Source organism: Acanthochromis polyacanthus, chromosome 3 (genome assembly GCF_021347895.1).
Source record: "Acanthochromis polyacanthus isolate Apoly-LR-REF ecotype Palm Island chromosome 3, KAUST_Apoly_ChrSc, whole genome shotgun sequence".
Classification (NCBI taxonomy): domain Eukaryota; kingdom Metazoa; phylum Chordata; class Actinopteri; family Pomacentridae; genus Acanthochromis; species Acanthochromis polyacanthus.
The window spans coordinates 5,296,652-5,311,315 of NC_067115.1; the positions used below are offsets into that span (position 1 = coordinate 5,296,652).

A 14,664-nucleotide genomic window follows, 5' to 3' on the forward strand; every position below is an offset into this window, starting at 1 on the left:
TGTTGCTTTTAAACTTAACCAAACCCAAACACAGAAAAAAATGAGCAAATACAATATAATGTAGTATAATGTAATAGAATGCATTTAACTACAAAAGAATAACTTCCCTCTGGGGTGAAGTCTAACCCTGTAAAAACCCACTATTGCAAAAATACATCAAATTTACTTGTCAATATTTGTTTTTTATTATATGTAAATATCTTTTACAAATCCCAGAACGGTTTAGGCCCAGAATACATCTGTGATCTGTTCAGAAAATACAAACCTAGCAGGGCTCTTAGATCCAAGGACTCAGGTCAGCTAGTCCAGGCCAGAGTTTGGACTAAACACGGAGAAGCAGCATTTAGCTGTTATGCTGCAAACAACTGTAACAAACTCCCCGTGGAGATTAAACTTTCACCGAATGTAGACACTCTTAAATCCAAATTAAAAGCATTTATTTTCTAATGTGCCTCTGCAAGAAATCTACACAGTATCTTTTAGCTATCTGCACCTCACTGTAATGTTCTTAATGTTTTATGTAAAGCACTTTGAATTGTCTTGGACATGACAGGGTGCATTGCCTTGTCTGAATATATGGAAAGTCTGAATATATATAACGGTAATTTGATTGCCCCAAGTTTCATTCCATATATTCAGATTTTCATTATACATATTCAGAATTACAATTATAATTCTACATTGAGGAAAACTACAACCAGAAGGTGGTAGTAATGCGGCGGTAATGACTACAAATACCATAAAACGTCGAAGAAGAAGAAAAAAAAAGGACGGCTGTTTAAAAAAAAAGAAGAAGAAGTGGTGGCGCAACACCGTTAGCTAGCCTGGACTGTAGGGTTAGTTCATGACAGCTGCTCTCATCCGGAATAACGCCACAACTTACCCACGTTTACCGCTCATCCTAGTTTTCTTATGACATCCTTCAAACCCGACAGACACCTCGCAGTATGTTTGAGGTAACGTAGACGACGTCGCTGCTGTTGAGGCTGCACAGCTGGCTGTCGTTTGATGGGATTGTGGATGTAGCTTAACTGTTACAGTTAACCAGCTAGGTGGATGCAGCTCGTTAACCTGCAGGCAAATCAGAAAAGCCTCGATAGGTGTGGGTTGACTGCCGTGACATATTTAAAGTATTAAACTCCTTATGCTCAAACATCAAAACCAATACTCTCATAATAACTCGAAAACTAGCTAGTTAGCAAGTGGCGACTGTTATTAAACTAACCAGCGCTGCATCCATTAACGTACATACAACTTAATGGTTAATTTAGTGGCCTGACTGACTCGCATAAAGTGGTACTTCTTCTGTGTATGAGTGAAGAAAATATCAGACAGATTGCTGGTGGTGTCACGTAAAATGTAAACTAACTGAACAAAATAGAAAAGTGTATGTAAACATACTGTAACGTTTATGCTTCCCTACATTAGAGATTAGTACCGCTAGTATTAAATCTCAATCGTTTGTGTACAGAAATGGATAGCTTCAAATTCATAATAAACCCCGATGACAGCACATGACAAATGTTACCTTATGACAAGTAGTCTGTATAAACCTTAAATATTACTCACTATAGTGAAAAAGAACTCGAATGTAAAAGACTAGGTCCAGCCTCAGGACTAAATGACCATATTCTAACTAATATTTAAGTAAGCTGTACAAAGACAGTGTCACTGTAATACTTAAAACTGACTGCATAGAAAATACTAAAGATGCACGTTAATATCAGCATCATTAACAGTATCGGCTGATAAAGGCTTTAAAATTAGCATTGATTAGGAAATAATGCCTGTCAGGCTAAAAGTTTACTTTTTTTTTTTGAAAATGTTACAGAAAATAAATGACATGTTTTACAAGCAGGGCTGCACAGTGGCTTGATGCTTAGCACTTTTACCTTGCAGCGAGAAGATCCTCAGTTTCCTGTTTCTGCTTGGAGTTTGCATGTTCTCCCTGTGCATGCGTGGGTTTTCTCTGGGTACTCCAGCTTCCTCCCACAGTCCAAAAACATACTCAGGTTAATTAGTAATCCTAAATTGTGCATGGGTGTGAATGTGAGTGTAATTGTTTGTCTCTATGTGTAGCCCTGTGATAGACTGTTACCTGTCTAGGGTATCCCCAGCCTTCACCCTAAGTCAGCTGGGATAGAGTCCAGCCCCCCATGACCCTAATGAGGATTAAGCGGTGTATAGATAAGATGGATGGATGTTTTTCAAGCTGAATATTTTCTCACTTTGCTTTGTGAGTGTGTACATTTGTAAAGCATTGTTTTTTTATGTCTACATCTCCAAGTAGGTCATGTCGAACAGAGTAGTCATATTAATATGTTAATACCACAACGCAGGGTTTGTCCTGCATAGAGGAAATTTTGACCGCCCCCACAGAGGTTTTAGCCCGCAGCAAAGCAAAAAATACCTGCTCCGAAATAATTAGATACGAGAAGAGGAACAAATGGAATTTATTCAGCTGTATTAGATATTTTTTCAAACAGTCAGACATGACAGAAAATGCATACATTTCAGTCAAACAGCAGACACTTCAGGCTCAGCAATCGTGCTTACTGCTGTGAGTAGTCATCCCTCAACAGTCTGTTATTAACCAGGAGTAACCTTGTGCAGGAGAGGCTTGATGTTCTCTGCAATTAGATGGAACATATAATTCACACATTGGTATCAGCAGTCAGCCAAAATGAGTGGGAAAATATTTGCATAATGGATATCAGCAAAAGTAAAGTTTTGTGCATTGTTTGAATATGCTGTATAGTTCATTACTCAGGTGAGTAAGAGAAGTTCTGAATCTGAATAATGAGATACAGAACATTATTATACAAATAACAAATGTTGTTCTGACTTGGTTTTAAGGATTATCATCAGTTACAATGCCTGAAACCCTAGGGTGCTTCTGTCTTCAAATAGCCTACTTTTTAAATTACAATAACATAAAAAAGCAAAAGGCAGCATATTTTGACAGATGTGCCAATTTTATGAAACAAGTAATTGTTTAAGTTCTACTCTCAAATGTAATTACATATTTGTGAAATGGATTCTAGTCATTTTGAAGAGCTAACCCTAATTGTGTCAAAAGCCTTTACTTGTGTTTTTGCATCTTTAGTGCATTGCTACGACAGTTCCCTCTTTATTTGGTACATCTTAGTAACATTTACCAGAGATGTGCTGATTTAACTCACTGCGATTCTGACTGTAGTTTGTTGTGCTGCTGAATTACACTGTGTTCTAGGACATCTCTCAATGTAGCAGCTGCAGAGAATCAACTTGCAGACTTTTTTGGTTAGTCTGTGATTGTGTGGGTGAAAAAAAAATCAAACTCACAGAAGAGACATCTTGAAGTCAGCGTCCCTTTATTCAGGCAATGCACAGAATCTCACACAACACCAGGTTATGGTAGAAGAGCTCCCTGAATAAGAGGAATGGCAGTATTTACACTCTTGTATTATGTTGATGCGGCGGTATGGATCAGTGGGTAGAGTGGCCGTCTTGTAACTGGAAAGTTGCCGGTTTGATCCTCGGCCCGTCGTGCTCATGTCAAGGTGTCCCTGAGCAAGACACCGAACCCCTAATTGCTCCTGGTGGGTCGTGGTTAGCGCCTTGCATGGCAGCTTCCACCATCAGTGTGTGAATGTGTGAATGTGATGTATCATGTAAAGCGCTTTGGATAAAAGCGCTGTATAAATACAACCATTTATGTTGTTTAGGTGAGTTCTGTCTGTTCTGGATAGTTTCTCTTTGTTCTGACATGGGAATATAGCTCTAAATTCTATCTTTAACCTCTCGTAGAACAGGTAATACAAGTTAGAATTTTTCCATTACATTATTATCATACAATAACTATCATTCATATCATAAAAACTGATTTGATACTAATTGCGATGGATTACCTAACCCAGACCTTTTATTAAGATTTGCAAATGAATGCTCATACCAGCACAGAGTTTAAAAGATTTTTTCACAGGAGATCTTTTGACATAGCAGGAAAATCAGAGATGTTGAATAATAATGACGGATTTCTGTTTAAGTGAGCTTGTATAGGGGTCCTGCTGTGGTGCTGTGTAGCTCATTGTCATGACTTACAGGGACTTTTAATGGAACTGAGCTACTGTTAGCAGAACTTATTTCACTTGTGCTTTTTCTGCCGTAACAAGTCAAAAATGTCTCCCACGAAAAAGGCTTGATGATGCTTCAGGTTCCAAATGAAGAGTAGTAAATGTGCTAAATAAAAAACAACTAGCATCATGGCATTATTTTGTTACATACCTGAAATGTGAACAGCTAAGGGGCTAAAAACTGTTTAGGCTTAGTTGTAACAGCAAGCAGGAGGTATAAGGCATTTTTAAGCTTCACTTTGTCTCTCATTATAAACAGGTGCCAAAATGGCTGTAAATGTGCACATTAAACCTCTGCACACTGTACATATTCAGCAAATTTTATTGAGAAAAAAAACTTACGAAGGCCATCAAATACAAATACAGTCAAGCAAACACTGGAGATAATTATACACCCAGTTTTTCACAAATTACCTCGATAAGATGAGTAAAGCAACGTGTCTCAGCACCCGCTGTTCATTTATTCTCCATTTACCTTGCAAGCTCACGTCAAGGATGTCAGTGTATTAAGTTACTAGGGCTTCACTCAGTAATATTCCTTGAATATAGAGCAGAGGTGTCAAACTTATTTTCATTATTCAGCCCAATTTCATCTCCAGTGGGCCGGACCAGTAAAGTCAGAACATATTAACCTATAAATAACAACGACTCATAATGTTTCCTTTGTTTTAGTGCAAAAAGTCACTTCTGAAAATATTCACATTTGAGGAGCTGTCTTTCTATAAAACATCATGAACAAACTGATTTTTTTTAAGAAAAATAAGTAAAATTTCAACAATATTATGCCTCAGGTTATCATTTACACATAACAACTTACAGATCAGAATTTATCTACAGAGAAATTAAACATTTAATGATCAAAAACAACTTGTTCTTGAAGGTCTTGAAATTATGTAAAATATGCAGTTTTACAAATGCATAATTTGCACTTCATATCTTCTCTGTAATTTTTACATTTTGCAAAACCATGGGCCGGATTGGTCCGTCTGGTGGGCCGGTTTTGGCCCATGGGCTGTATGTTTGACACCCCTGATTTAGAGGACATGTTTTCAGAATTGTTTCTGCCATCGAACTTGTACTGTTGTTGAAGGTTTTTCCCGTCTTTGTTGCCAACATGTGGCCACACATCTTTAAGGTTTCTTTCAGCCTTGATCATCTGTGTTTTAATAGGACCCTGAGCTCCAAGATCCGCTGTCACTGAGTCTAAATGAAAACTATGGCAACCAGACTTCACCGCACCAGGAGCCAAAAAAAGCACCAGCAAGCCCCGACTATAACTGTGAGACGCCAGAGATTCGAGTAATCATCAAAGAGGAAGAGGAAGGCTGGACTGTGAGTGAAAATCGTGAGTGGAAAATCTTAAATATCAGCATTACGTTTACTAGATGATTTACACAGAGTTGCATGTTTGTGATTTTTCACTCTTTTGTTTTGCCTGTTCATATTAAACACAGATGAGTGCTTCAGCTCAGAGGGAGAAAAAGAAGACTCCTCTGCAGACATTTGTCTTCCCCACCTCAAAGCATGTGAGAAAGAGCGCTCTGTTTCATATGCAGCGAAGAGACACCAGACAGTGTATCCTGTGGAGAAATGCTCAGAGGAGTCTGATGGTGGCCCCACTCCCTACGGTCAGAGCTCTACTGCCAGAGAAGGGCGGCAGGGACACATGCTCACGGGCTCTGACGAAAAACCTAAGATTTCCTGTGTACGTGGCAAGACGCTGGGAAATATGACTGCGCATCAGTGCAATAACACAAGAGAGAAACCCTTCTCCTGTCCAGTACGTGACCTGACCCCCAGTCACAAAACGAACATTAAATCTCATCAGAGCAGCAATGCAAGGGAGGAATACTCTGCCCAAGATGAGAGCACATCTTTGCACACAGAAGCAGAATTAAATCAGACCAAAAGATCACCACCTTACCAAACCGTATGTTGATATATATTTTGTAATTAATTATGTAATGTTATGAACTTCACAAAGAAAAAAATCTTTCTCATGATAGCTTTCGTACTTTTCCAGTTGTGGATTGTTTTGTTCGTCGGTTGTTTGTGAATTCATTTTAGTAGTGTCACACTGGTCTGTGTCAAAACAATAGTGAGCTGACCATATCAACACAGAAGCAGATTTTCTTGCTGTAATTATCCCTTTTGTTCATAGTGGCAATTAAGAGATCCTGTCCTGCTGTGTTTTCAGTGTGAGTGGAAAAAGTTTTTCTGTTCTTCAGCAGTTTGAATTAGACAACAAAGGGATATCTTACTAAGTTAATACAGTTTAATGTAGAACTCCATTTTTGTTTTGCATAGTGTTTGTCTGTTTAGCTCCATCAGAGGAATAGTAACAAAAAAAAGAGGGAATTTTGTCAGGCATTGCATTTTTGCACAGGTGGATTTAATTTGTAAGTGCTTTAATAAGACATCTTTTTTTTGTCCAGTATGAACAGGGAAGTAATTAGAGCAACCTAAGCCTGTTTGAGTATTCACATGGAAACCTGAATATTGTTTTGAGACACTATTGAAAATGGTTTGTAAATGTGATTTTAAAGAATTTGTGGCATTCACCAGTTTTCCCATAAACAGGTTATTTTGTCCATAATAGCAACTTAATTTACAGCCCTGTTGTATGTGCCATGTGCAGAAATAGTTGCTAGAAACATACTTTACCTCAGATAGCTTACCCTTTGCTGCATCCAACAGTGTAACAGCACTTACTATAGGCTACAATATCTTCATGACTGTCACATTACCTTGACTTACCTCATATTTGTCATAGACCACTTAAAATTATGTAGCTCCACAGAGAGCATTCTTTATTTATGTCACTGTACAGCGCTGCTCTGATGCAACATCATTGGCAGCTATAATTCTATGAATAACAAAGTGATCCTCTTTTTGCCCCTACTGACTTTGATAAAGTGTTTTCTTTTTTTGCTAATTTTTGACTGCGGTACTAGAAGTTCCACAGTGAGACTTCTTGGTGCGTTCATAAAGATTCTTGACTGTGTGTCTAAAAAGCAAAAATTGTACCTGATTTCAGTGTAGCTGTCATAACCATTTGAAAAAGTCTCCTTGTGCAATGATCAACAGCTCCCAGTGCTCCTGCCGCATGTGGACCGCTGCCTGGAAGTCATGTTCTGCAAGCTTGTTAAGCACCATCTGCAGAGAGCCATGAATCTCCACCACTGTGTCAAAAAGGCCATCCGTCAGCTTGAATTTCTTTGTGAGAAGAAGGACGGCGTTGTATTGAGCCAAATCTCATGAGTAAGGCTGGTGGAGAGTGACATTTGCATTATTACGGCCAAAAAAACCTGTCCATAATCAACGAGGTGCAGTCTGGTCCTGGAGGATGTGTTCACAGTACACAACCCTATGAAGTGCTGAAGAAAACAGCAAGCATGTGTCTGGTGCACGGTCTCGAAGACTGTTCAAACTGCTGTTTCTTCTCCAAGTGGTAGCCACAGACGCTCATCTTGTTACCAGTGATGGTCCTTGACATGAAGGATGGATCATCCAGACTGCTGACTGACACAGAATGTGATGTTTGCTCTCAACTAGTGGTCACGAAGATAGATGTAACACAGGTCCTGCTGATGATCATGCAGTGACGTGGAATTTTAAATCACATCAGTGATGACATGCACCGATTGAATGTGTGTGACCTCGCTTGGCTCAGTGAACGCCAATGAGAATAGCATAAGGATATTTTGTTTGTACCTTGTTTTTTGCTGTTTTAGAATCCGTTATTCTGAGGATGAAATTTTTAGAAATGTGTACCCCCTGATGAAGAGGTGCCATTAATAAGGCTGAAATGATAAATTTACAAGGTTTTGATGGTGCAGTCGAAAGTGTTGGGTGAATCCTGCAACACTCAATCACTGGAAAAGTGTCAGATGGAAGATAAAATTATGAAAATATTTATATTTTAAAATATATACACTACCGTTCAAAAGTTTGGGATCACTTAGAAATGTCCTTAATTTTTTAAAGAAGAGCATTTTTTGCAATGGAGATAACATTAAATGAATTAGAAATCCAGTCTAGACGTTGTTAATGTGGTAAACTGGAAACAGATGATTTTTAATGGAATATCTCCATAGGGGTACAGAGGAACATTTCCAGCAACCATCACTCCTGTGTTCTAATGCTACATGCTAAATGCTAATGGTGTTGAAAAGCTTATTGATGATTAGAAAACCCTTGTGCAGTTATGTTAGCACATGGATAAAAGTGTGAGTTTTCATGAAAAACATGAAATTGTCTGAGTGACCCCATACTCTTGAACAGTCGTGTATATATAACTGATATTTTCAGTTTTTATTTCACTTCTTCTTGTGCCGTTTGCTTTGTGGGTTAAGACACAGCAAAGATACATAAAATGCTTCTCGGCTCTTTGTTTTTTCTGTTTAGGATTCACCTGACCGTAAGCACCAGATACCACACGGACTCAAAGTAGCATCTGCAAACTTAAATGACCAAACACTCCACCTGACCGTCAGACTGCGGGCAGGGGAGGAGGGCGGAGAAGAGGAACAGGATGAAGAAATTGGAGGTTTAATCAACTCTGATGGAGAAGTGGTTGAATGGGATGCCAGTGAGTAATTCAGAAGAGCACTTTTATTACATACCCGCAGCTTACACAAACAGGACACGTTTGTTTTCTGAGGGGTCCTTTTTCTTTTCTCATGTGAATTGTGCAGTTTATTTGTACAAATATTCGAGGTAGCAGTAAAAATACAAGATGTGCTCTGGGAATTTGCAACTAAATACATGTACAATATTTTCAAAACAATAACTTCTTGATTTTCGGAAAAATTCTGTGGTGTCACAGCTTACAGCACTAATATATTATGAATTTACTTTATCATTACACTGACGTTCGTCTTCATCTAGACTGAATAAAGAAGGTAAAGTACATTTTGAACCTAAGCCAGCTATCTTGATTTTTACAGGAGACAGTCCTGACCAAGGCTCTGATTGCACAGAGGGTCCTCAACCTAGCAAGGTAACCTGTTTTAAGGTATAATTTAGCTATTTTATTTAGTGATATAAAGAAACAAATACAAAGGATTCACATTACAGTGGTGAGCCAGACCTGAGTCACCAGAGAGACTCCTCAGTCTGCATTCAGGATGGATAAGTAGACATGATTACTAAATCACTCTTGCCTTCAGGTCTAACGGCAGCACAGTGATACTGTGTTCTGCCCCCTACCGCACACAGATAAAGAAAAACAGCACCTTACTGCCACTGAATAGTTTGGATTACATCCTATAGCTACAATTATAAAAGGCATTTATTTTTCTACTCCGTTGACAGGCTTAATTCCTGTCTCTGTTGAAGCTGTGTTTCTGATGGTTGTTAATAATTTCGATCGCAGGGTGTCATCCTGTCTGAGTCTCAGCTGCAAGGGCCAAACCAGAGGGGCAGCAGTAGCCCAACGCTCATCATGGAAGTTGTGTCTATAGGGGAAGATGAAGAAAGGGAGGAAGGGGAGGAAAAAGAGAAAGCAGTAAAGATGACACCTGCCTCGCCCTTGTATTGTGGTAAAGACAAGTGAAGAGAAAAATGTGAAGTGTTGAAGAACCATTATGATTGCATATTGAGGTTGTCTTTTTGCCTGTGATGGCAGAAAGGAGACTGAGAAGAAAGAAGAAGATTCCAGTGGTATCTCCGGACAACTCGGAGAAAGATGCTCCTGCAAATGCTGGTGGGTGACTGGACGCTTCGAGGAATTTTCCAATTCATTGCGATGCACAGTACATTCACAGTATTGATTGAAGTAGTACACGTGGAGGATTCAGAAGAAACGTAATGAGAGCTGTTTGAACTGTTTCATTTTATTCTGATTTTAAGCATCTATGTAACACATTACATTTCTTTCTACTTTTAAAAGCAAAGAGAAGAGGACGAAGAAAGATTTCTCAAACTCCACTGTTGTCTGAGGAAGACTTGGACACTAATCCAGGAAGTGAGTGTCGATCGGTTTAATGCATTTTTATGCATCTGGAATGAGCATTTTGCAGGATGCTGTTTCATGATAATTTGCCTTTTTTATCTTAAAGTGTCAAGGCGGACCCGAAGAAAGAGAAATTTACGCACCGTTATGGAACCAGAAGAATTAAGCCCAAAAAGTGTCCGGCGTGTTGCTGGTAAGAAAACAAAACATTAGGCTGAGTATTGTTTCATTTAGCTGATTCCAATCCTGCTCATTGACCCTGGTTCATTGCATATTTTCTAAGCAAGAAAGAGATTCATTTAGGTGTGTTTTTGCTAGTGGATGAGTTAAAAAAAAGATCAACAATGAGCGTTCATTAGGGAAAAAAGTGCATGAGACAAGTTTTTGTGGTTGCCATCACACTTTGTACGGATCACCAGCAAAGGCAAGATCTTTGAATATGCTTGTTCATTATGTGGAAGACCACATAAAAAAATAGGTTTTAGTATCTTACTTCTGTTCTACCATATTATGAACAATACAGACACAAACATCAGCACCAATGATGAGCAGAACTAATTTGTGGTTGCTAAAATGTTTGACTCCACACATAAGCCTCCAAGTAAAGTTGTTTTTTGTTCATTGTACAGCAAAGCGACCTTATAGAAGACGGAAAGATACCAAACCATCCGCTGAGGAAGAAGGAGGAAACACAGGCTCTTCACCTGGTAGGAACAAATAGAGTGTATAATCAGCTCAGAGCACAGCTGCTGCTAATGCTTGGAAAAATCATGACCGCTTGTTGACCAAAGCAAAGAAAAAGTGACTATGTTTAAACTGCCTTCCATTGTTTTTGTGTTAACACTTTGAAAACTCTTAGTCGCCCGGTATTTTCCATTAATAATCACTAACAGCAAGTCAGGTCACCGTGAAAGTAATGATGTTGGAATTTTCCAGTGGTTTCAGACCTGCGGTTCCAGTCCAAACTGTTTGACCTATCAGCAAAAAATAAGAATAAATAATAATTTTAATATCAGCTTTTTAGATGGAGACATGCTGATAGAAATGTCTTCGGGGGAGGAAATGATTGTGACACATTAATTTGTATAAAGTAAAAAGTAAATTGAAGGGTGGGATCAGTGGCCAAAATAATAAAATATGAATACAGTACATATGTTTGTCCAAATCTTAGTTTCTTTGTTTCCATATGGTCTACATCTGGAAGTCTAAAGTGTTTTTGCAGTTTTCTTTATGTAGACATTGCTAACATGGGTATCTGTCGAGTGGGTCTAAGACCGATCTGAATTGCTCTCATCTTCAAAGATTGAGTTTGTCAGTTAAGTCTGTTTTATGAAGTGGGCTGAGTTACTGCAGATAATGACACAGAACCTGTTGGTTTGTGATTGGATTTTATTAAGTCTACATGCTCATTTGGCAAGCATTAGACCAACAGCCTGACTTTGTCATTTCTTTTCCCTCCACAGGCAAGAAGCGGCCTGGAAGAAAGATGGTTCGTGTACCAATAGAAATACCTCCTGAGCTGCTGAAGAAGCCCAAAGAGAAGATCGAGTACCACTGTTCAGTGTGTGGCAAAGAATTCCCTCATGCCTACAAACTAGAGAGGCACGAGCTGATCCACACAGGAGAGAAACCATACTGCTGCTCCATCTGTGGTCGGGGTTTTAACCAGAAGGGAAATCTCAAAACGCACTACAAAGTGCACTTAGGTGAGAGCTGATAGATAGATAGATAGATAGATAGATAGATAGATAGATAGATAGATATGTATCTTGGTGCCAGCAAATTGCCAAAAGCCAGCAATGATTTAGCCTAAGTATGCATTCTGTATGTTGCTAAAACCCAATGCAACTCTTGTTTCCACAGAACTTCATTTTGCCTAGAACTGATTTGGCTCTGGATGACATGTTTTTACTCTTTTATATATAGTTTGAGTTTGAGAAAAAAGCAGAGTTTTATCCTCTGTAAAGTGACCTTGGATATTGTGAAAGGCGCTGCCAAAGAAAATGTTTTATTATTATTATTATTATTATATATACACCGATCAGCCGCAACATTCAAACCTCTTGCCACCAAAATGACTCTGAATTTTTGTGGTATGATGGCAGGACTCCTGGGAGTATCCTATGGTACTGGGACACTGGTATCCTTCAGGCTATGTGGGTTGCAGAGCAGGGCTCCTGTAGATGAGGCTTGTTTTATTGCTCAATTGGATTGGGATCTGGAGAGTGTTAAGGCTGGGTCAGTGCCTTGAGCACTCTGTTCCTTGAACCATTCCTGATTAGTTTTGAGGTGTGACGTAGTGCATTGTCCGTTAGGGAGGTAGCTGCCATTGGGTGGCATACTTTGTCGGCAACAGTGTTTAGGTGTCCCAGCAGAAAATTGCATCCCAACGAGACAATTATTGTTATTCACTTCACAGTGCCTTTACTGTTATGTCATAAGTGATGCAAAATTTATCTCCTAGGCACTGCAAATATTGTCTAACCTGAAAAGGAGAAAGAGTAAAACATGGGTTGTATGTTTTTTTTTTCTATGTAGGTCGCAAGGGCGCTGTGGATTTTGACGACGAGGTAAATCCAATAGCGTCAGAACTGTCGGAATACTTGAAGTCTCTGCCAGGGGAGTCAAGGATTCGATCGTCCCTCCGGTGCCTGGAATGTGGAAAAGACTGTGAGAGTCAGTCAGCTTTACAAGCACACCACGTTACCAGTCACACTCAGACAGTCTCTGAATCCGACTCAGTCGAACAAAGCGCATCACAGCTGCTTTTCTGTCGCCGATGTGGCATCCAGTTCAACGAAAAAGAAAAGCTGGAAGAACACATGAAAACCCACGTCAAAGAGAAGCCCTTTTCATGCCCTGACTGTGGCAAGAAATTCATCAACGAAAGCTACATACAAATCCACCAGCGCATCCACACCGGGGAGAAACCATTCCTCTGCTCTCAGTGCGGTAGAGGTTTCCACACAGCGTCCTCCCTAAAGCTGCATGAGATGCAGCACTCTGGGGAGAGGCCGTTTGCATGTTCCATCTGTGGGAAGACTTTTCGCATTAACTCCTACCTAACAGCACATTATCAGACCCACATTAAAGACAGACCTTTCATTTGTAGCGTCTGTGGGAAAGGCTACTCCAGAGCCGAGGAACTGAAGGTGCACCACAGGCTTCACACTGGAGAGAGACCCTATGAGTGTGGAGAATGTGGGAAGAGCTTCATTTATCGCCAGGGTCTGCGGCAGCATCAGCGCACACATGCTGGAAAACGCATCGGACCCACCAGACAGCTCGGTAGACCTAAACAGCAGGCCAGGCTGGACATCTAACAGTTACTCTATTGATGCGTTTTTCTTGTTAACTGTGTTTGAAAATATTGCAGTAAATTGTTCTTCTTCCTTCCATTCCTCCAACATACAGCAGAGAAGATTACTGTGTCGAAAATATACACTACAGATTCAGTGTGGGTATCCAAGACTAATTTGGAAGCTTACTGTGTTGTCTTTCTTGTATCCATGTTTTGTACACATGTTTTCATGTTTACTCTTCTCTAGTAGCCCATCTGTTCAATTTGAGTGCCTTTGTATCATGCATGCCAAATACCAGTACTTAATGTTAAAAAAAAATATGCACTATATCCTTGTAATTTCAAAAACATGGTTGATGGAATACAGACATTTTTCAGAAACACATCTGGAGTTTTTTTCTGCATTTGAGACAACACATCCTTACATTAATTCGTAGTTAGGATTTCCTCTTTCAAACCAACCTTTTGACAGTTGGTATCATGGTAGCTTACCTGTATATCAGCATCCTGCTTCCAAAGCTCCACCAGTCATAAACTTTTTCCTAAAGTCCTGTGACTATAAAATCCATACATTTTGTCACCTCACAGATTGCTGTTAATAAATGGTGGGTTGGCTGCAATTGGCTTGAACCACTGCAGTATATTCTGTATCTCCACTTCTATCTGAATGCTCAGCGTGTTCAAAACAAACACTTATGTGGGTGTAGTCAACATATATGTTATCTTTTATATTCTATATGTTGTATTCCAATGTTTAATCACAATTGAGGCAATGACATGACTGCCTTTGAGCTAAATGCTAACATCAGCACGATAACATATGATGATAGCATGTTGATATTTGGACTAATGTTTACCACATTCACTGTTCTAGTTTATATAGCCACACATCACTAAACAAAGTTCAGCTAATGGCACATCCTTAGTTTTGCAAGTTTTTACAATCATGAAACAAATCATTGAACAAAACAGAGTGACCAGATTATGGTGGCAGACTGGAGCAACTACAAGTCATCCTCTGGGGTCTGCAAGTTTCTCTGCCCAAGTGTGGGTAAGATATTTTAATTTTAAAAGTAATCATAATGGCGACATCAGGGATTTCCTAGGACAGTAGGATTCATCATCTTCTAGTCTGTATAGTTGCGGCCCGGCTATGTCAGTGAAATTAAAAGGAATGAGTTGTCAGTGAAAATTTGGTTGACTACAAGTATCTACCAGAAATTTTGTTTAGACTTTAAACTTGACCTTTGAGAGTTTGCAGTATAATTTAGAAAAACCAAACAAACTCAACT

At 39.3% G+C, this 14,664-nt stretch overlaps 1 protein-coding gene across 3 annotated transcripts; it reads left to right on the forward strand.

The window, feature by feature from the left end:
* The first annotated feature begins 768 nt into the window (after positions 1–768).
* Positions 769–13,755, forward strand: LOC110962941 (zinc finger protein 879-like). 3 transcript variants are annotated; one of them, XM_022211049.2, is made up of 12 exons: positions 769–956; positions 5,286–5,460; positions 5,570–6,045; positions 8,523–8,706; positions 9,065–9,117; positions 9,493–9,658; positions 9,745–9,822; positions 10,009–10,083; positions 10,178–10,264; positions 10,701–10,778; positions 11,535–11,777; positions 12,610–13,755. In XM_022211049.2, exons 1-12 carry the CDS (start codon positions 948–950, stop codon positions 13,392–13,394), a joined length of 2,409 nt encoding a protein of 802 aa, XP_022066741.1. In that variant the 5' UTR covers positions 769–947; the 3' UTR covers positions 13,395–13,755. The 3 variants fall into 3 exon arrangements, with proteins under 3 accessions (XP_022066741.1, XP_022066742.1, XP_051801005.1); XM_022211050.2 differs by having other exon boundaries at positions 5,570–5,895; XM_051945045.1 differs by lacking the exon at positions 769–956 and having other exon boundaries at positions 5,324–5,447.
* Positions 13,756–14,664: the final 909 nt, after the last annotated feature.